The 22,617-nt window shown below is 45.3% G+C and overlaps 1 protein-coding gene and 1 pseudogene across 2 annotated transcripts in view; both read right to left on the bottom strand.

Moving 5' to 3' along the window:
- The window catches only part of LOC311112703 (E3 ubiquitin-protein ligase TRIM68-like), a gene marked incomplete at both ends in the record, with an annotated part of 21,811 nt that extends 7,473 nt beyond the window's left edge, over positions 1-14,338 (bottom strand). The window contains one exon of the mRNA XM_084155834.1: positions 14,296-14,338. Coding sequence (XP_084011960.1) covers positions 14,296-14,338 — 43 coding nt within the window. The remainder of the gene's footprint in view (positions 1-14,295) is intronic.
- Positions 14,339-22,344: 8,006 nt separating this feature from the next.
- LOC311113036 (circularly permutated Ras protein 1-like) overlaps positions 22,345-22,617 on the bottom strand; it is a 36,624-nt pseudogene continuing 36,351 nt past the window's right edge. Inside the window, exons 19-20 of the transcript XR_014615932.1 lie at positions 22,616-22,617; positions 22,345-22,466 (exon numbers count right to left, since the gene is read on the bottom strand). The exon at positions 22,616-22,617 is cut by the window's right edge and continues 49 nt beyond it. The product of XR_014615932.1 is annotated as a circularly permutated Ras protein 1-like (transcript). The remainder of the gene's footprint in view (positions 22,467-22,615) is intronic.

The raw sequence follows: 22,617 nt of genomic DNA, 5'->3' as shown, positions 1-22,617 counted from the left end.
GTAGAGAGAGAGAGAGAGACGTAGAGAGAGAGAGAGACAGAGAGAGAGTGGGAGAGAGGGGGAAAGAGAGAGAGAGAGAGAGAGAGAGAGAGAGAGGAGAGAGAGAGAGAGAGAGAGAGAGAGAGAGAGAGAGAGAAAGAAAGGATCAACATCAGGGCTCATCTATCATGTAGTTCAGTTAGAAATGTTGCCAAAGCAGTTCAGTATCATCCCTATTCACTATGGTGTCCCTCAGGGGTCAATTCTGGGCCCCATCCTTTTTTTCTCTGTACATGCTTCCCCTAGGTGACATCATCCGCAATCAAAACATTCAGTTTCTCTGCTATGTGGATGACACAGCTTTATTTACCAATCAGACCCAGTGGAGAGAGAGAGGAGAGAGAGAGAGAGAGGAGAGAGAGAGAGAGAGAGAGAGAGAGAGAGAGAGGAGAGAGAGAGAGAGAGAGAGAGAGAGAGAGAGAGAGTAGAGAGAGAGTTTATGTGTGTGCATCAGGGCTCTTCTGTCACGTACAGTACATAGTAAAGATGCCAAAGCAGGTCAACCCTGAATTAAACCCTAGACTAAAGTCATTGTGCCACAGGATTGATGGCTTCTGAAGTTGCCAGTTGAGAGTGACCTACGTCCTACTTCTCATAAATTCATGAGACACTTTTTTTGTTTTGTTTGTGTGTTGTTGCAAAATAGTACAGTACTTTCAGAAAGTATTCATACCCCTTGACTTATTCCACATTGTGTTGTGTTACAGCCTGAATTTAAAATGGATTAAATAAATAAATAAATGTCACCCATCTACACACTATACGGCATAATGACAAAGTGAAAACATGTTTTTAGAAATGTTTCCAAATATATATTGAAAATGAAATATCTCATTTACATGAGGATTCACACCCCTGAGTCAATACATGTTAGAATCACCTTTGGCAGCGATTACAGCTGTGAGTCTTTCTGGGTAAGTCTCTACGAGCTTTGCACACCTGGATTGTACAATATTTGCACATTATTCTTTTTAAAATTCTTCGAGCTCTGTCAAATTGGTTGTTGATCATTGCTAGACAACCATTTTCAAGTCTTGCCATAGATTTCTAAGCCTATTTAAGTAAAAACTGAAACTAGGCAATTTAGGAATATTCAATGTCGTCTTAGTAAGCAAATCCAGTGTATATTTGGCCTTGTGTTTTAGGTTATTGTCCTGCTGAAAGGTGAATTTGTCTCCCAGTGTCTGTTGGAAAGCAGACTGAAGCAGGTTTTTCTAGTTCAAACCACCCTGGTCTTTGTGGTTGAATCTGTGCGTGAAATTCACTGCTCGACTGAGGGACCTTACAGATAATTGTATGTGTGGGGTACAGTGATGAGGTAGTCCTTAACAAATCATGTTTATTACTATTATTGCACACAGTGTGAGTCACCTTAACTCTACCCACATGTACATATTACCTCAACTACCTCGACTAACCGGTGCCCCCGCACATTGACTCTGTACCGGTACTCCCTGTATATAGCCTCCCTACTGTTATTTTATTTGACTGCTGCTCTTTAATTGTTAGCAATTTTTTATTTTTTACTTATCTCGTTTTTACTTAACACTTTTTTTTTCTTTTCTTAAAAACTGCATTGTTGGTTAAGGGCTTGTAAGTAAGCATTTCACTGTGACGTCTACACCAGTTGTATTCGGCGCATGTGGCAAATACAATTTGATTGTATTTTATTTTATTTGTTAAGCACACTTTTACTCCTGAACTTATATAGGCTTGCCGTAACAAAGGGGTTTAAATACTTACCGACTCAAGACATTTCAGCTTTTAATTTTTTATTAATTTGTAAAAATTCCACTTTGACATTATGGAGTATTGTGTCTTTAACAAAACAAACTGTGGAAAAAGTCAAGGGGTCTGAAGACTTTCTGCAGGGTCTGAAGACTTTGCATTCGGAAATATAATAGGTCAACTTTTGTACTATGGGGGATAGTAGATTGACATACAGTGCATTCGGAAAGTATTCAGACCCCTTCACGTTTTCCACATTTTGTTACATTACAACCTTCTTATAAACTTAATCAATCTACACACAATACCCCATAATGACAAAGCAAAAACAGGTTTTTAGAAATGTTTGCAAATGTATTCAAAGTATTAAAAAAAACCCGGAAATATCACATTTACATAAGTATTCAGACCCTTTATCTGAAGTGATGGACATCATCATCATCAAAGGTAAAGCCGCAGGCGGCGCTCCGGAACTGAAACCCGAAACTGAGCTGTCGGTCCGGCTGCCTGCTGCGAGGGAGGAGAGTTATCGGTCCACCTTCACTGAGGAAACCAGTGTTGCAGCAGCTACACTCAAGGTCATTCGGGCGGCAGGTAGCTTAGTGGTTAAGAGCGTTGTGCCAGTGACCGAAAGGTCGCTGGTTCTAATCCCCGAGCTGACTAGGTGAAAAATCTGTCGATGTGCCCTTGAGCAAGGCACTTAACCCTAATTGCTCCTGTAAGTCGCTCTGGATAAGAGCGTCTGCTAAATGACTAAAAATGTAAATGTCATTGTGGATTCGCATGAAGGAAGCTACTTCTGGTAGCCTGGATTGGATGGAAAGCACTCCTCTTCATTTGTGGGATTGGCCTGAGGAGGTGTGGCAACGCATTCACATCGACTTGGCTGTTCCATTCGAAGACAGAATGTTTCTTGTGGTCATCAGAGGTTGCCATTTACGAGTGCTTAGAAGACCATCGAGAAGCTTGGAGAAGTGTTTAGTCGGTTCGGATCAACTCATTAGCGACAACAGCTAGTGTCCCAAGAAATGGCCACGTTCCTACAGGTGAATGGCGTGTAGCACATCAGGTGTTTTATCTTTTTTTAGTCATTTAGCAGACGCTCTTATCCAGAGCGACTTAAAGTTAGTGAGTGCATGCATTTTCATACTGGCCCCCCCGTGGGAAACGAACCCACAACCCTGGCGTTGCAAGCGCCATGCTCTACCAACTGAGCTACACGGGGCCCGAAACTTGTAGTTTGTAGGGCTTCATCTACCAGCGGGTTCGTATAGACTATGGCTGTTATGCCACACCCCTTAGTCACAGTAACTAGGCTTCTCCAAGCTCTGATGCTGCTGATGGTCATTAGTAGCCTACCTAACTTGCTAACTGCCTGGTACTCAGCACTCTATTGTCCCTCTAAATCACTCTGACATCAATGCAAAACGTAATCGAAAATCTAATCAAACTCTTCATGAGAGCCCATGAGCTCATGTTGCGCAACATTTCTATAGGCCATGAAATTGCGTGAGAAAACAGAGTTTTGACGGCCTCTATTAAAAAGAGGTGGATCCCATCAGTTTTCTACAGGCATGAAAATGAACCACGGGAAAAAACGTCCTCCATTCGCTATTTAAGTGATAGATGCCCCGTGTTCCGAGACAGGTGCACGATAATGGTCCATTCTAAATCAAAACTAATTTCACCACATATAGTATTCACTATATGTAAAGACAAGATTAAATCAAGAATAGCCTGATGGGTTACAATATTAGCCTGTCACCTGTGAATTATATATTATCACTTGTGAATGATTCCCAGCTTGTGTGCAGTTAGGGAAGAAACAGATTTTTTCAGTCTCACACCTCATGTAGCCTAGCCTAGCCTATAGGCCTATATAATATAACCTCATGTAGCCTATATAATATAACCTCATGTAGCCTATATAATATAACCTCATGTAGCCTATATAATATAACCTCATGTAGCCTATATAATATAACCTCATGTAGCCTATATAATATAACCTCATGTAGCCTATATAATATAACCTCATGTAGCCTATATAATATAACCTCATGTAGCCTATATAATATAACCTCATGTAGCCTAGCCTATAGGCCTATACGTTTTGATAAGATTTGTATCCCAACTAAAGTGGCCAAATAACGTCTTAAAATTAAGCACATCGATCTGCTTTACAACCGGTGTAGAGCCTACCTGGTATACATAGGGGACATGTGAGTTTCATGTTTCATGTGGTCCTCTGTAGCTCAGCTGGTAGAGCAAGGCGCTTGTAACGCCAAGGTAGTGGGTTCGAACCCCGGGACCACCCATACACAAAAAAAATGTATGCACGCATGACTGTAAGTCGCTTTGGATAAAAGCGTCTGCTCAATGGCATATTATTATTATGTTTGAGGAAGATAATTTTCACCATAAAAATGCACCAATGTAAAGTATTACATGCATAATTGCATTTGCGGTCACTTTTGAAAATGGTGTTCTCCCGCTAATTGATTGCAGTTTGGAACATTCGCGCTTATTTATAATGTGAAGAAATAGCCTAATAGTTTATCAACATTTTAAGCTAAACGTTCTGATCTGTTGAGTCAGCCTCGTTGCTTTTAAAAGTTTTTTTGATGCGAGTGGTTGCATTCATTTCGGATCTATCGCATCTCACAACTTCCCCAGACTCTGTTTGGTATGTTTATTTCTCGCACAATGGGACAAGTTGACCAGTACAATAGGTCAACTTTTGTACTATGGGGGATAGTAGATTGACATAAGTGCATTCAGAAAGTATTCAGACCCCTTCACTTTTTCCACATTTTGTTACGTTACAGCCTTATTCTAAAATTGATTAAATAGTTTCCCCCCCCTCATCAATCTACACACAATACCCCATAATGACAAAGCAAAAACTGATTTTTCAAAATTAAAAACGCAAATATCACATTTACATAAGTATTCAGACCCTTTACTCAGTACTTTGTTGAAGCACCTTTGGCAGCAATTACAGCCTAGAGTCTTCTTGTGTGTGACACTACAAGCTTGGCACACCTGTATTTGGGGAGTTTCTCCCATACTTCTCTGCAGATCCTCTCAAGCTCTGTCAGGTTGGATGGGGAGCTTCGCTGCACAGCTATTTTCAGGTCTCTCCAGAGATGTTAGATCGGGTTCAAGTCCGGGCTCTGGCTGGGCCAATCAAGGACATTCAGAGACTTGTCCCGAAGCCACTCCTGCGTTTTCTTTGCTGTGTGCTTAGGTTTGTTGTCCTGTTGGAAGGTGAACCTTTGCCCCAGTCTGAGGTCCTGAGTGCTCTGGAGCAGGTTTTCATCAGCGATTTCTCTGTACTTTGCTCCGTTCTCATTTACATTTACATTTACGTCATTTTAGCAGACGCTCTTATCCAGAGCGACTTACAGTTAGTGAGTGCATACATTATTTTTATTTGTAATTTTTTCATACTAGCCCCCCGTGGGAATCGAACCCACAACCCTGGCGTTGCAAACGCCATGCTCTACCAACTGAGCTACATCCCTGCCGGCCATTCCCTCCCCTACCCTGGACGACGCTGGGCCAATTGTGCGCCGCCCCATGGGTCTCCCGGTCCCTGCTGCTGAAAAACATCCCCAGAGCATGATGCTGCCACCACCATGCTTCACCATAGGGATGGTGCTAGGTTTCCTCCAGACGTGAAGGAAGAGTCTTGGTGGTTCCAAACTTATTCCATTTAAGAATGATGGAGGCCACTGGGTTCTTGGGGACGTTCAATGCTGCAGAATATTTTTGGAACCCTTCCCCAGATCTGTGCCTCGACACAATCCTGTCTCAGAGCTCTACGTGCACTGTCCACTGTGGGACCTTATGTAGACAGGTGTGTGCCTTTCCAAATCATGTCCAATCAATTGAATTTACCACAGGTGGACTCCAATCAAGTTGTAGAAACATCTCAAAGATGATTTATGGAAACAGGATGCACCTGAGCTCAATTTCAAGTCTCATAGCAAAGGGTTTCAAGACTGATCATTCAACTGAGACTGCTCTTCTCTGTGTCACGGAGGCTCTCCACACTGCTAAAGGTAACTCTCTCTCCTCTGCTCTTATCCTTCTAGACCTATCCGTTGCCTTTGATACTGTGAACCATCAGATCCTCCTCTCCACCCTCTCCGAGTTGGGCATCTCCGGCGCTGCTCACTCTTGGATTGCGTCCTACCTGACAAGTCGCTCCTACCAGGTGGCGTGGCGAGAATCTGTCTCCGCACCACGTGCTCTCACCACTGGTGTCCCCCAGGGCTCAGTTCTAGGCCCTCTCCTATTCTCTCTATACACCAAGTCACTTGGCTCTGTCATATCCTCACATGGTCTCTCCTATCATTGCTACGCAGACGACACACAATTAATTTTCTCCTTTCCCCCTTCTGATAACCAGGTGGCGAATCGCATCTCTGCATGTCTGGCAGACACATCAGTGTGGATGTCGGATCACCACCTCAAGCTGAACCTCGGCAAGACGGAGCTGCTCTTCCTCCCGGGGAAGGACTGCCCTCTCCATGATCTCGCCATCACGGTTGACAACTCCATTGTGTCCTCCTCCCAGAGTGCAAAGAACCTTGGCGTGACCCTGGACAACACCCTGTCGTTCTCCGCTAACATCAAAGCGGTGACCCGATCCTGCAGGTTCATGCTCTACAACATTCGCAGAGTACGACCGTACCTTACACAGAAAGCGGCACAGGTCCTAATCCAGACACTTGTCATCTCCCGTCTGGATTACTGCAACTCGCTATTGGCTGGGCTCCCTGCATGTGCCATTAAACCCCTACAACTGATCCAGAACGCTGCAGCCCGTCTGGTGTTCAACTTTCCCAAGTTCTCTCATGTCACCCCGCTCCTCCGCACACTCCACTGGCTTCCAGTTGAGGCTCGCATCTACTACAAGACCATGGTGCTTGCCTACGGAGCTGTGAGGGGAACGGCACCTCCTTACCTTCAGGCTCTGATCAGACCCTACACCCAAACGAGGGCACTACGTTCATCCACCTCTGGCCTGCTAGCTCCCCTACCTCTACGGAAGCACAGTTCCCGCTCAGCCCAGTCAAAGCTATTTGCTGCTCTGGCACCCCAATGGTGGAACAAGCTCCCCCACGACGCCAGGACAGGGGAGTCACTCACCACCTTCCGGAGACACTTGAAACCATACCTCTTTAAGGAATACCTGGAATAGTATAAAAGTAATCATTCTACCCTCCCCCATCCCCCCATAAAAAAAGAAAAGAAAAGTGGTTGTCCCACTGGCTATCATAAGGTGAATGCACCAATTTGTAAGTCGCTCTGGATAAGAGCGTCTGCTAAATGATGTAAATGTAAATGGGTCTGAATACTAAAAACCTGTTTTTGCTTCGTCATTATGGGGTATTGTGTGTAGATTGATGAGGAACATTTTTTATTTAATACATTTTAGAATAAGGCTGTAACGTAAAAACAATGTGGAAAAAGTCAAGGGGTCTGAATACTTTCCGAATGCACTGTAGGCTAGTGCTTTTGCTGTTCGTTACTCATCTTGTTGGCTGACGGAAAGTAAATTGGGACAGTTCTTCTAAAATCTTCAATATGCGCCTCGGAATTCGATAAGATGGACGCGCGCAGTTGCTTCCCCAATGTGTCTGGGGCACTGGATAATAAGAATTAAGATATCTGAAAGAGCCATGTGAGTGAGAGATGTTTTGGAGCACGCAGCCGGGAGAAGGGAATTATTATTATTATTTTCAGCCCAAGGGCACAATGGCCACTGGCCGCAAAAGGCATGGATATTTTTAGGGGGCATTACGGCCACACAAGGGGGATGCCGCCGGGGAAATTCGAGGCATTATCAAGTGGTTGTCAAATTGTGAATGAGAGACTGATGAAGTGTGTACAGCCTGCGCATGAAACAAATCAGAGCTCATGCCTTTCATACAACTTCATACAAAGTCATAATTAGAGTCGCATCATGCAGCCTTACAATATATTAAAAATCAAAACATATAGCCCAATGTTTGTATGATAACTAAAGTTACATAAATAACTCTAAATTAATCATATAGGAGGACCTGTTTCTTTGTTAACCGCACAACACAGAATAGCCGCATCTGTGCACTCCATCAGAAAATATAATTTCTATTTTATTCAGCTTTGTTCAATTGTTTTCTTCATTCTATATAATAATATAGAATAATGCCACGGAACTCTAAGCACATCTTGTCTGCTAAATGAACTAGTGTAGCCCACAGCCATATGACAGTCATATCAGGGCCTAAGAGCGAGAAGGAGAGAGAAAGAGAGAGAGAGAGAGCGAGAGAGAGGGAGAAAGAGAGAGAGAGAGAGAGAGAGCGAGAGAGAGAGAGAGAGAGAGAGAGGGAGAGAGAGAGAGAGAAAGGGAGGGAGAGAGAGAGAACAATAGAGAGAGAGAAAGAGAGAGAGAGAGAGAACAATAGAGAGAGTGAGAGAGAGAGAGAGCGAGAGAGAGAGAGAGAGCGAGAGAGAGGGAGAAAGAGAGAGAGAGAGCGAGAGAGAGAGAGAGAGAGAGAGAGAGAGAGAGAGGGAGAGAGAAAGGGAGGGAGAGAGAGAGAGAGAGAGAGGGAGAGAACAATAGAGAGAGAGAGAGAGAGAGAGAGAGAGAACAATAGAGAGAGAGAGAGAGAGAGAGAGAGAGAGTGAGAGAGAGAGAGCGAGAGAGAGAGAGAGGGAGAAAGAGAGAGAGAACAATAGAGAGAGAGAGAGAGAGAGAGAGAGAGAGAGAGAGAGAGAGAGAGAGAGAGAGAGAGAGAGAGAGAGAGAGAGAGAACAATAGAGAGAGAGAGAGAGAGAGAGAACAATAGAGAGAGAGGGAGAGAGAGAGAGAGAGAGAGAACAATAGAGAGAGAGAGAGAGAGAGAGAACAATAGAGAGAGAGGGAGAGAGAGAGAGAGAGAGAGAACAATAGAGAGAGAGAGAGAGAGAGAGAGAGGGGGAGAGCGATAGTAAGAGAGAGAGAGAGAGAGTGAGAGAGAGAGGGAGAACAATAGAGAGAGAGAGTGAGAGACAGTGGTGTAGTGGAGGGTATACCCACTTATTTTTCAGTCAGCATTGTGTATACATTTTACATTTTAGTCATTTAGCAGACGCTCTTATCCAGAGTGACTTACAGTTAGTGAGTGCACACATTTTCATACTGGCCCCCCGTGGGAAACAAACCAACAACCCTGGCGTTGCAAGCGCCATGCTCTACCAACTGAGCTACACGTATACCCACTGATATGCACGAAAGTAGTGAAGTAGAGGTATATGCTGTATCACTTAATCAGTGGCGGTTGGTGCCGTTTAAGATGAGGGAGGGACAATCATTTTTTTAATGAGCATGGCCTTATTTCTATTACAGCGTCTTGGATGACTGTCATTCATATTCCATTCACCCAGTTCAATGTAACATGGATAGGTTTAGGCTACTACATGATACTAGAATTTTCCCTATACCCATCATGAGGTTGCTACAACCTAGCCTAGGAATGTAAGTTTACAACGTAGGTGCACAGGTCGAGAGAACAGACAGTGACACATTCAATACCGCCTTGCACACTCTTGCCTGCATCTAGCGGATCTAGGGTGTAATCATTAGTCCAACAGTTACAAACAAGAGTTTCTATTGGGTAAATTCAGGTATGTTTTATCCCCGTTTCGTTCCGTTTGCTTCCGTTTAAGAAACATTTTCCAACAGAATCGGCGGAACGAATACACCCCTGATCACATGCAAACACAATTCACTTTCATAGCAGCCACATATAAACAGCTCATTGTATTCCTTCTCGCGTCTACGAGCTCTCCTCCTCTCTCCTCCGCTCACCTTTTTCCCTTCGCTTGTGGACTTCAGTGCACAACACATCAGCTGTCTGTGATCATGCGAAAAAACATTCACACACACACTCTCTCTCTCTCTCTTGCTCCTCCTTCATTTTTGAAGAAAGTAATTTGTTTAAAACTGTTCAACTATTGTCTTTCTCTCTCTTTGAGTCAACTACTTGTTAAATCTAGCTGTAGAAGAACACTACCAATGAGCTACATCTGCACGGTTTCACATTGTACACCACTCTGGCATTTTTATGACATGTGCCACTCATTCTGACAACCCATTCATAAGTAAAGCAGCACACTGTCGTAAACCATAACTACGTACAGCACGTCACATCATACGTAGCACTACTCACCACATTTTATGCACTGCGGTGCCATGAGCCTCCTAGGTTTTGTATTGAAGTCAATGTACCCAGAGGAGGACGGGAACTAGCTGTCCTCCGGCTACACCATGGTGCTACCCTACACAGTGCTGCTGAGGCTACTGTGTGTTTTAATCAATTATTTGGTGACGTGAATACATTTTGTATAGCTTTATATAAAAAGGATAACATTTTAAATGTTTCACTATTTAAATTCGTATGAAATTCATTGAGGAGGATGGTCCTCCCCTTCCTCCTCTGAGGAGATTCCACTGCACTAAATAAGGCTGATGGAACAGATCAGAACGTTTAGCTTAAAATGTTGATTAACTATTATTTCTTGAAGGTTCTAAAATGCAATTTGCGGGAAAACATTGTTCTAAAATGCGCACCGCTCATGCGAGTGGTTTCATGGACAAAGATGGAAAATATCCATTAGAAATGTGGAAGAGGGGGGATTTAAAGATGGGTTGCTAATATGACTAGGATAATGCCTTTGGCTGCTAGACAATGAAAGAAAAGTTGAAAGAAAACCAATAGAACAGGAGAACGCACAATGAGGAAGTCTTTATAAAAATAATTGCCTCCACGTTTCTATGGTGGGATTTTGGCTATAGGCTACTTTGAAGCAAGGTAAGACATGCCTCATTATATGAAGTAAAACGTCCAGGTTTCAAACAATTAAGGAACAGGAAAAATATAGCGACGCTAATGATTGGCATTATCATCTTCTGGTAGCTGGTTGGCTCTCAAAAAACCTTCTCAATTAAATCTTAAGGATCTGACCCTTTTTTTTCAATTTTCGCCTAAAATGATATACTCAACTGTAACTGCCTGTAGCTCAGGACCTGAAGCAAAGATATGCATATTCTTGATACCATTTGAAAGGAAACACTTTGAAGTTTGTGGAAATGTGAAATTAATGTAGGAGAATATAACACATTAGATCTGGTAAAAGATAATACAAACAAAAAAACATGCATAATTGTATTTTATTAGTATTTTTATCATCTTTGAAATGCAAGAGAAAGGCCACAATATAATATTGCAGTTTAGGCACAATTTAGATCTTGGCCACTAGCAGTGTGCGCGCAAAGTTTCAGATTGATCCAGTGAATCATTGCAATACTGGACTATTTTGTATCAAGTCTGCCCAAATGTGCCGAATTGGTCAATTGATACATTTTCAAGTACATAACCATAGAGAACATACAAAAATGATATGGTAATACGAAATGTAAGTTTACACACTCCCAGGAATGTCTTACATGTTGGATCATTAGCTTATACACTAACTTTCACACATCTAGATGGCCGGGCGGGGTGGGTGTGGAGCCAGAGACAGCAGGGGTTCAAACTGTAGAACCCAGTTCCTACATTTGAATATAAAAATTGATTTTATCAAACAAAACTATGCTACATTTTATCTCTGGGACCCTTAGGATGTCAAATCAGAGCAAGATTACTGAATGTAAGTACATTATTTACCTTCAGAGGTGAATGTATCAAACCAGTTGCCGTGATAAGTTTTTTGTTGTTGTGCACTCTCCTCAAACAATAGCATGGTATTTTTTCACTGTAATAGCTACTGTAAATTGGACAGTGCAGTTAGATTAACAAGAACGTAAGCTTTCTGCCCATATAAGACATGTCTATGTCCTGGAAAGTTTGCTGTTACTTACAACAGTCATGCTAATCCCATTAGCGCACGTTAGCTCAACCGTCCCGTATACAGGACACCGATCCCGTAGAGGTTAACTAGCTACAAAGTAGCCTATGCCTACCTGGCAGAGTGATATGATTATTTGCATCAGTCCAGTGGCCATTTGTTTTGCTAACGCCATCTCATGTACTACAGAAACACTGCTAACCAAACAACGGTGCTAGGTGCCTGTGCACTTGAATTAAAGGGCAACTACACAAAACAAATTATTAGATTTTTCCCAGAAAAATTGTCTCCTGATGTGGTTTAAGCATTGTTATGGACTTAGAACATAGCATAACATCTTTATTTATTTATTTTTAGTGTGACTTCGAGAGTGAAAACCTCATTTTTAAAAAACTATCTGAAACCTGTGAATTTCTGACTCAGTTGACAGCCTCATTCATGGTCCTCTGTAGCTCAGTTGGTAGAGCATGGCGCTTGTAACGCCAGGGTAGTGGGTTCGATCCCCGGGACCACCCATACGTAAAAATTTATGCACACATGACTGTAAGTCGCTTTGGATAAAAGCGTCTGCTAAATGGCATATTATTATTATTATCTGTTTCAATAGTAGATCTACTAATAGCCTACAACACAGTAAAGCTTAGGTTGGCCTGACTGTGAAACACCAATATGGGATTCATCATGTTAGGTCAGTCAGAGTGTATGTCTGTTTCTCATAGAATCTTTCACACAGGGAGCCTTTCCTTTGGCAGGCTGGATGTTTGGCAAAATTAGAGTATATCCACTTCTCCAGGCATCACTACACCACTGAGGAGAGAGATGATGATGAGAGAGAGAGAGAGAGAGAGAGAGAGAGAGAGAGAGAGAGAGAGAGAGAGAGAGAGAGAGAGAGAGAGAGAGAGAGAGAATGGAACAACTTAGGCCATCTGTCACGGTCGTTCAGTTAGAAATGTTGCCGAAGCAGTTCAACCCAGAGCTATTTCTGTAGAGACAGAGCTATATATCTAGGTTGTGACAGTAGTTCAATCACGTTTGATGCTATCGATCATAACATTCTTGTCGACCGGCAGGAGAAGTGGGTGTGACTCTCAACCTGGAGATGGAGTGATAAAGGGAGGAGAGAGAGAGAGACATAGAGAGAGAGAGAAAGAGGGTCAGAGAGGGTAAGAGAGAGAGAGAGGGTGAGAGAGGGAGAGATGATGAGAGAGAAAGAACGGAACAACCTAGGCCATCTGTCACGTCGTTCAGTTAGAAATGTTGCCAAAGCAGTTCAACCCAGAGCTATTTCTGTAGAGACAGCGCTATTCATAACGTTTTCACGCCCCTTGACTTTATTTGACATTTTGTTGTGTTACAGAGTGGGGTTAAATTGCATTTAATTGTCATTTCTTGTCAACAATCTACACAAAGTACTCTGTAATGTGAACGTGGAACATTTGTTAAAAACAAATGAAAATAAAAGTCATTTGGGTAAGTCTCTAAGAGCTTTGCAAACCTGGATTGTACAATATTTGCCCAGTATTATTATTTTTTAATTCTTCAAGCTCTGTCAAGTTAGTTGTTGATTATTGCTATACAGCCATTTTCAAGTCTTGCCATAGATTTTCATGCAGATTTAAGTCAAAACTTTAACTAGAGGCCACTAAGGAACATTCAATGTAATCTAGTAAGCAACTCTAGTGTAGATTTGGCCTTGTATTCTATGGATATTATATATCATAACATTCTTATCGACCGGCTGGAGAGGTGGGTGGGAATCTCTGGCCCTCGATTGGTTCAGGTCATGTTTATGTGGCTCAGTATCATCCCTATTCACTATGGTGTCCCTCAGGGGTCAATTCTGGGCCCCATCCTTTTTTTCCCCCTGTACATGCTTCCCCTAGGTGACATCATCCGCGATCACAACGTTCAGTTTCACTGCTGTGCGGATGACACACAGCTTTATTTACCAAATCAGACCCAGTGATCAAGCTAGCTTATCAAATGAAATCACATTTTATTTGTCACATGCGCTGAATACAACAGGTGTAGACCTTACCGTGAAATTCGTACTTACAAGCCCTTAACCAACAATGCAGTTCAAGAAATAGAGTTAAGAAAATATTTACTAAAAAAAAGCTAGCTTAGCTACCTTACTCAAGTTTCTCGCTGACATCAAACGTTGGATGTCTGACAACTTCCTCCAGCTCAATTATAAGAAATCAGAGGTTTCCCACTAATTTGGTCCCCACCTTCCTAGAAACCAGATTGAAAATAGCCTTGGTCCTTTGGCCACCAATGTAAAGCCTGTTTTACAGAAACCTTGGTGTTTGACCTTTGCCAGAAACCTTGGTGTTTGACCTTTGACAGAAACCTTGGTGTTTGACCTTTGACAGAAACCTTGGTGTTTGACCTTTGACAGAAACCTTGGTGTTTGACCTTTGCCAGAAACCTTGGTGTTTGACCTTTGACAGAAACCTTGGTGTTTGACCTTTGACAGAAACCTTGGTGTTTGACCTTTGACAGAAACCTTGGTGTTTGACCTTTGCCAGAAACCTTGGTGTTTGACCTTTGACCTTGACTTTAAAGGATAAGTAGTATTTTTTGACAGAACATGAACAAATGCTCCAAAAACAACCAAATAGATTTTATAAAACGGCTCACAGTAGGTCTTAGCGTGATGATGCAGGTCTTTAGATGTTGTCATTCCGAACTTTATCTGCAACCTTATAACCAGCTAATCATGGCTACCTGGACTATTTGCACTGCCTGTAAGTCACTTTGGATAAAAGCGTCTGCTAAATGGCATATTATTATTATAAGAAAAACCTTGAGATGTACCACCATCTCATGTGATGTACGTATAGAATGTGTCAGGTTAGGTTTTTGTACATTTACATGTACTATTCCATACTACACAACGAAGATAGGGAAGTGATTTGCTGTTTGGGGTAAGTTCCTCAAAAACATGTGAAATAACAAAAAAAAAAGGGTGTCTGGACCCTTCTAAAACATTTCACATACATCAAAAATAGAGATTTTATTGTAAAAAAAGAAAACTTCAGCTTTAACCTTCGAGTTACACTGTCCAGTCCTGCTTTTATCATTTAAGAAATATTGCTAAAGTCATTCGTTTCAGTCACTGATCCGGAGAAAGTTTGACATGCTTTTATTTCCTCCCGTCTAGATTACTCTAACTCTTTGTATACAGTTATTTCAAAATGCTGCAGCTCGGCTCTTAACAGGAACTAGAAAATGTGACCACATTACACCTACAGTTGAAGTCGGAAGTTTACATACACTTAGGTTGGAGTCATTAAAACTCATTTTTCAACCACTCCACAAATGTCTTGTTAACAAACTATAGTTTTGGCAAGTCGGTTAGGACATCTACTTTGTGCATGACGCAAGTCATTTTTCCAACAATTGTTTACAGACAGATTATTTCACTTATAATTCACTGTATCACAATTCCAGTGGGTCAGAAGTTTACATACACTAAGTTGACTGTGCCTTTAAACAGCTTGGAAAATTCCAGAAAATGATGTCATGGCTTTAGAAGCTTCTGATAGGCTAATTGACATCATTTGAGTCAATTGGAGGTGTACCTGTGGATGTATTTCAAGGCCTACCTTCAAACTCAGTGCCTCTTTGCTTAACATCATGGGAAAATCAAAAGAAATCAGCCAAGACCTCTGGTTCGTCCTTGGGAGCAATTTCCAAACTCCTGAAGGTACCACGTTCATCTGTACAAACAATAGTACGCAAGTATAAACACCATGGGACCACGCAGGCGTCATACTGCTCAGGAAGGAGACGCGTTCTGTCTCCTAGAGATGAACGTACTTTGGTGCAAATCAATCCCAGAACAACAGCAAAGGACGTTGTGAAGATGCTGGAGGAAACAGGTAAAAAAGTATCTATATCCACAGTCAAACGAGTCCTATATCGACATAACCTGAAAGGCCGCTCAGCAAGGAAGAAGCCACTGCTCCAAAACCGCCATAAAAAAGCCAGACTACGGTTTGCAACTGCACATGGGGACAAAGATCTTACTTTTTGGAGAAATGTCCTCTGGTCTGATGAAACAAAAATAGAACTGTTTGGCCATAATGACCATCGTTATGTTTGGAGGAAAAAGGGTTACGCTTGCAAGCCGAAGAACACCATCCCAACCGTGAAGCACGGGGTGGCAGCATCATGCTGTGGGGGTGCTTTGCTGCAGGAGGGACTGGTGCACTTCACAAAATAGATGGCATCATGAGGAAGGAAAATTATGTGGATACATTGAAGCAACATCTCAAGATATCAGTCAGGAAGTTAAAGCTTGGTCGCAAATGGGTCTTCCAAATGGACAATGACCCCAAGCATACTTCCAAAGTTGTGGCAAAATGGCTTGAGGACAACAAAGTCAAGGTATTGGAGTGGCCATCACAAAGCCCTGACCTCAATCCTATAGAACATTTGTGGGCAAAACTGAAAAAGCGTGTGCGAGCAAGGAGGCCTACAAACCTGACTCAGTTACACCAGCTCTGTCAGGAGGAATGAGCTACCCGAAACGTTTGACCCAAGGTAAACAATTTAAAGGCAATGCTACCAAATACTAATTGAGTGTATGTAAACTTCTGACCCACTGGGAATGTGATGAAAGAAATAAAAGCTTAAATAAATAATTCTCTGTACTATTATTCTGACATTTCACATTCTTAAAATAAAGTGGTGATCCTAACCGACCTAAGACAGGGAATTTTTACTAGGATTAAATGTCAGGAATTGTGAAAAACTGAGTTTAAATGTATTTGGCTAAGTTGTATGTAAACTTCCGACTTCAACTACACTATCAAACTGCTTTTAATGGTTTTGTAACGCTATTTGGTTTTCCTTCTCCATTTGTCTGTCTCTGGATCTTTGTAGTATTTGTATTTTTGTATGATGCACAGATGTTAAACGTATCTCTCTGAAACTCCTGGATCGTTAGTGGTGAGGTATAGTATGTCAGAAATTAACATTGAGGTAGAGAGAGGGGGAGAAGAGAGAGAGGGAGAGGAAGAGGGAGAGGGAGAGATAGCGAGGGAGAGAGAGAGAGAGAGAGAATGTGTGTGCATCATTCTGTCACGTACATTTGCCAAAGCAGGCCAACCCTAGATTTTGTACATGATTTGTTAACGACCTTCAGGTGTAATCAGTTTCTGAAGAAGAAAAATAAGATGATGATGTTGTGCCACAAGATAGATGGCTTGAGAAGTTGGCAGTTGAGAGAGACCTATGTCCTACTTCTCATGAATTCATGAGACACATAAAATCCACAGCAGGAACTTCCATATATGGGCATTGTCTTCCATATTGGAACTCCATATATGGGCACAGCCTTATTGGAATGGTGCCCTGTCACGCCCTGGCTCTAGGGACTCTTTTATGTTGAGCCAGGGTGTGTAGAGTCTATGCTTTGTGTTGATTGTTTCAGTATCTAGTTCATGTGTTTCTGTGTTGGCCGGGGTGGTTCTCAATCAGAGGCAACGAGAATCAGCTGTTGCTTGTTGTCTCTGATTGGGAACCATACTTAGGCAGCCTTGTGTTCACTTGTTATTCGTGGGATCTTGTTCCGTGTTGGTTTGTGTTTGCTACCAAGGACTTCACGTATCGTTTTGTTGTTTTTTGTTCGTGTGGTGAATATCTAATAAAGTATGTTCGCATTCCACGCTGCGCATTGGTCCACTCCTTTAGACGATCGCGACAGAAGATCCCACCATAACAGGACCAAGCAGCGTGTCCAGGAGCAGACAGCCTGGACTTGGGAGGAGATATTGGACGGGAAAGGGTCCTGGACTTGGGAGGAAATCCAGGCCGGGATGGATCGCCGTCCGTGGGAGGAGACGGTGGAGGCGCGCCGTAGAGAGGAGCAGCGGCGCCAACCGGGCCGACGTAGGACACGCAAGAGGCAACCCCAATACATTTTTAGGGGGGGGCACACGGCATGGACGACGGGGCTGCTGGAGGCAGCTACAGGGCGAGTTTGGGGATTAGGAGAGGAGGCCACCGGGTTTGGGGGGCCGGAAGGGAGGTTGGTGGAGCCTAGAGGTAGAGCAGAGCCAACTCCCCGTACTCAGGCTAGGCAGCATGAGACTGGGCAGGTTCCGAGATATGCGGAGCTGCGTACTGTGCCGCGAGTGGTCCGGCACAGTCCGGTACGTCCTGTGCGAGCACCACGCACGTGTCGTGCTAAGGTGGGCATGCAGCCAGGACGGAGTGTGCCGGCTCAACGCTCGTGGCCTCCAGTACCCCTCCTCGGTCCCGGATATCCTGCGCCAGTGTCACGTGCTGTAGTGCCAGTACATGTACACAGCCCTGTACGTCCTGTGCTGATGCCTCACACAGAGTGTGTTAAGATAGGCATTCAGCCAGGACGGGTTGTGTCAGCTCTTCGCTCCAGACCTCCAGTCCGTCTCCACAGCCCGGCCCGGCCTGTTCCTGCCCCTCGCACCAAGCCTATGGTGCGCGTCGCCAGCCCGGTCCGGCCTGTTCCTGCTCCCCGCACCAAGCCTATGGTGCGCGTCGTCAGCCCGGCCCGGCCCGTTCCTGCTCCCCGCACCAAGCCTGTGGTGCGCATCGTCAGCCCGGTCCGGCCCGTTCCTGCTCCCCGCACCAAGCCAGGGGTGCGCGTCGTCAGCCCGGTCCATTCCTGCTCCCCGCACCAAGCCAGGGGTGCGCGTCGTCAGCCCGGTCCGGCCCATTCCTGCTCCCCGCACCAAGCCTGTGGTGCGCGTCGTCAGTCCGGCACTGCCCGTGCCCGTTTCACCGGTGCCTGGTCAGGTACCGGTCAGCTGCTCCACACCGGAGCCTAAGCAATCCGCTCTACCGATGTCCAGTCCAGCTCCAGCCAGCGGGGCCAGACCAGACCAGGGGCACTACGGGGGGGTTATTAGAGGGTGGTGGTCACGCCCGGAGCCGGATCCGCCTCCGAGGAGGAATGCCCACCCGACCCTCCCCTGTTCGGTTTATGTGGGCGCGGTCGCAGTCTGCGCCTTTGGGGGGGGGGGGGTACTGTCACGCCCTGGCTCTAGGGACTCTTTTATGTTGAGCCAGGGTGTGTAGAGTCTATGTTTTGTGTTGATTGTTTCAGTATCTAGTTCATGTGTTTCTGTGTTGGCCGGGGTGGTTCTCAATCAGAGGCAACGAGAATCAGCTGTTGCTTGTTGTCTCTGATTGGGAACCATACTTAGGCAGCCTTGTGTTCACTTGTTATTCGTGGGATCTTGTTCCGTGTTGGTTTGTGTTTGCTACCAAGGACTTCACGTATCGTTTTGTTGTTTTTTGTTCGTGTGGTGAATATCTAATAAAGTATGTTCGCATTCCACGCTGCGCATTGGTCCACTCCTTTAGACGATCGCGACAGAAGATCCCACCATAACAGGACCAAGCAGCGTGTCCAGGAGCAGACAGCCTGGACTTGGGAGGAGATATTGGACGGGAAAGGGTCCTGGACTTGGGAGGAAATCCAGGCCGGGATGGATCGCCGTCCGTGGGAGGAGACGGTGGAGGCGCGCCGTAGAGAGGAGCAGCGGCGCCAACCGGGCCGACGTAGGACACGCAAGAGGCAACCCCAATACATTTTTAGGGGGGGGCACACGGCATGGACGACGGGGCTGCTGGAGGCAGCTACAGGGCGAGTTTGGGGATTAGGAGAGGAGGCCACCGGGTTTGGGGGGCCGGAAGGGAGGTTGGTGGAGCCTAGAGGTAGAGCAGAGCCAACTCCCCGTACTCAGGCTAGGCAGCATGAGACTGGGCAGGTTCCGAGATATGCGGAGCTGCGTACTGTGCCGCGAGTGGTCCGGCACAGTCCGGTACGTCCTGTGCGAGCACCACGCACGTGTCGTGCTAAGGTGGGCATGCAGCCAGGACGGAGTGTGCCGGCTCAACGCTCGTGGCCTCCAGTACCCCTCCTCGGTCCCGGATATCCTGCGCCAGTGTCACGTGCTGTAGTGCCAGTACATGTACACAGCCCTGTACGTCCTGTGCTGATGCCTCACACAGAGTGTGTTAAGATAGGCATTCAGCCAGGACGGGTTGTGTCAGCTCTTCGCTCCAGACCTCCAGTCCGTCTCCACAGCCCGGCCCGGCCTGTTCCTGCCCCTCGCACCAAGCCTATGGTGCGCGTCGCCAGCCCGGTCCGGCCTGTTCCTGCTCCCCGCACCAAGCCTATGGTGCGCGTCGTCAGCCCGGCCCGGCCCGTTCCTGCTCCCCGCACCAAGCCTGTGGTGCGCATCGTCAGCCCGGTCCGGCCCGTTCCTGCTCCCCGCACCAAGCCAGGGGTGCGCGTCGTCAGCCCGGTCCATTCCTGCTCCCCGCACCAAGCCAGGGGTGCGCGTCGTCAGCCCGGTCCGGCCCATTCCTGCTCCCCGCACCAAGCCTGTGGTGCGCGTCGTCAGTCCGGCACTGCCCGTGCCCGTTTCACCGGTGCCTGGTCAGGTACCGGTCAGCTGCTCCACACCGGAGCCTAAGCAATCCGCTCTACCGATGTCCAGTCCAGCTCCAGCCAGCGGGGCCAGACCAGACCAGGGGCACTACGGGGGGGTTATTAGAGGGTGGTGGTCACGCCCGGAGCCGGATCCGCCTCCGAGGAGGAATGCCCACCCGACCCTCCCCTGTTCGGTTTATGTGGGCGCGGTCGCAGTCTGCGCCTTTGGGGGGGGGGGGTACTGTCACGCCCTGGCTCTAGGGACTCTTTTATGTTGAGCCAGGGTGTGTAGAGTCTATGTTTTGTGTTGATTGTTTCAGTATCTAGTTCATGTGTTTCTGTGTTGGCCGGGGTGGTTCTCAATCAGAGGCAACGAGAATCAGCTGTTGCTTGTTGTCTCTGATTGGGAACCATACTTAGGCAGCCTTGTGTTCACTTGTTATTCGTGGGATCTTGTTCCGTGTTGGTTTGTGTTTGCTACCAAGGACTTCACGTATCGTTTTGTTGTTTTTTGTTCGTGTGGTGAATATCTAATAAAGTATGTTCGCATTCCACGCTGCGCATTGGTCCACTCCTTTAGACGATCGTGACAAGCCCGGTTGAGAGAGACCTACAGTGAGGGAAAAAAGTATTTGATCCCCTGCTGATTTTGTACGTTTGCCCACTGACAAAGACATGATCAGTCTATAATTTTAATGGTAGGTTTATTTGAACAGTGAGAGACAGAATAACAACAAAACAATCCAGAAAAATGCAGGTCAAAAATGTTATAAATTGATTTGCATTTTAATTGTCATTGTCATGCTGGAATACCCATCCACGACCCATTTTCAATGCCCTGGCTGAGGGAAGGAGGTTCTCACTCAAGATTTGACGGTACATGGCCCCGTCCATCGTCCCTTTGAAGTTGTCCTGTCTGTCCTCTTAGCAGAAAAACACCCCCAAAGCATAATGTTTCCACCACCATGTTTGACGGTGGGGATGGTGTTCTTGGGGTCATAGGCAGCATTCCTCCTCCAAACACGGCGAGTTGAGTTGATGCCAAAGAGCTCGATTTTGGTCTCATCTGACCACAACACTTTCATCCAGTTCTCCTCTGAATCATTCAGATGTTCATTGGCAAATTTCAGACGGCCCTGTATATGTGCTTTCTTGAGCAGGGGGACCTTGCGGGCGCTGCAGGATTTCAGTCCTTCACGGCGTAGTGTGTTACCAATTGTTTTATTGGTGACAATGGTCCCAGCTGCCTTGAGATCATTGACAGTATCCTCCCGTGTGGTTCTGGGCTGATTCCTCACCGTTCTCATGATCATTGCAACTCCATGAGGTGAGATCTTGCATGGAGCCCCAGGCCGAGGGAGATTGACAGTTCTTTTTTGTTTCTTCCATTTGCGAATAATCGCACCAACTGTTGTCACCTTCTCACCAAGTTGCTTGGCGATGGTCTTGTAGCCCATTCCAGCCTTGTGTAGGTCTACAATCTTGTCCCTGACATCCTTGGAGAGCTCTTTGGTCTTGGCCATGGTGGAGAGTTTGGAATCTGATTGATTGATTGCTTCTGTGAACAGGTGTCTTTTATACAGGTAACAAACTGAGATTAGGAGCACTCCCTTTAAGAGTGTGCTCCTAATCTCAGCTCGTTACCTGTATAAAAGACACCTGGGAGCCAGAAATCTTTCTGATTGAGAGGGGGTCAAATACTTATTTCCCTCATTAAAATGCAAATCAATTTATAACATTTTTGACATGCGTTTTTCAGGATTTTATTGTTGTTATTCTGTCTCTCACTGTTCAAATAAACCTACCATTAAAATTATAGACGGATCATTTCTTTGTCAGTGGGCAAACGTACAAAATCAGCAGGGGATCAAATACTTTTTTTCCCTCACTGCATGTCCTACTTCTCATGAATTGATGAGACACACCACTAAGAGGTTTCTCTCATTCACCCAGAGGGAAATGGATGGAGGTGACCTGTTACCAGTCACCTAGACGGAGAGGGTCTGAGTAAAGAGAGAATATAGGCTGACCTGTCCTGCAGGTTTAAGCCACCTGGGAAACTTTACAATAGGTCTTATAACAAAATCAAAACATCCTAATCTTAATATTATTTTATGTACACGTCTTTATTTAATATTTAGGTAATAAATTAGGAGTTATTTGAGTGAGCGTCCAGTCTTGGACAGTCTCTAACATGGCTGCCAGTTTTGGCAACTGTTGATGCTGCAACTGGCTCCTGTGGATCCAAGATGTCCGCCGATTCTGCCAACTGTGACTGCTGAGGTCCAGCTCCTCACAGAGTCTGTTTCCTCCTGCTCTGGTCCACACTGCTGGCCCTCTTCATCTGGTACACCACCTTAGCTGCCTCATCAGAGAGGGCCTGGGAACACACACAGGGAGCGGGGTGAGGGCATGTTTCTGGACTAGACGTTCGTTCACGGGAGTAGACTCGGAGGCATGTAGGTCCTTGGTCGTGTGTGTGTGTGTGTGTGTGTGTGTGTGTGTGTGTGTGCGGACTATGAGACCTACGT

The sequence above is a fragment of the Coregonus lavaretus genome (assembly GCF_964263955.1).
Source record: "Coregonus lavaretus genome assembly, chromosome: 39".
NCBI classification, from domain to species: Eukaryota; Metazoa; Chordata; class Actinopteri; order Salmoniformes; family Salmonidae; genus Coregonus; species Coregonus lavaretus.
The sequence above is the reverse complement of the archived record's forward strand: the minus strand, read 5'-3'. Positions and strand labels throughout refer to the sequence as shown.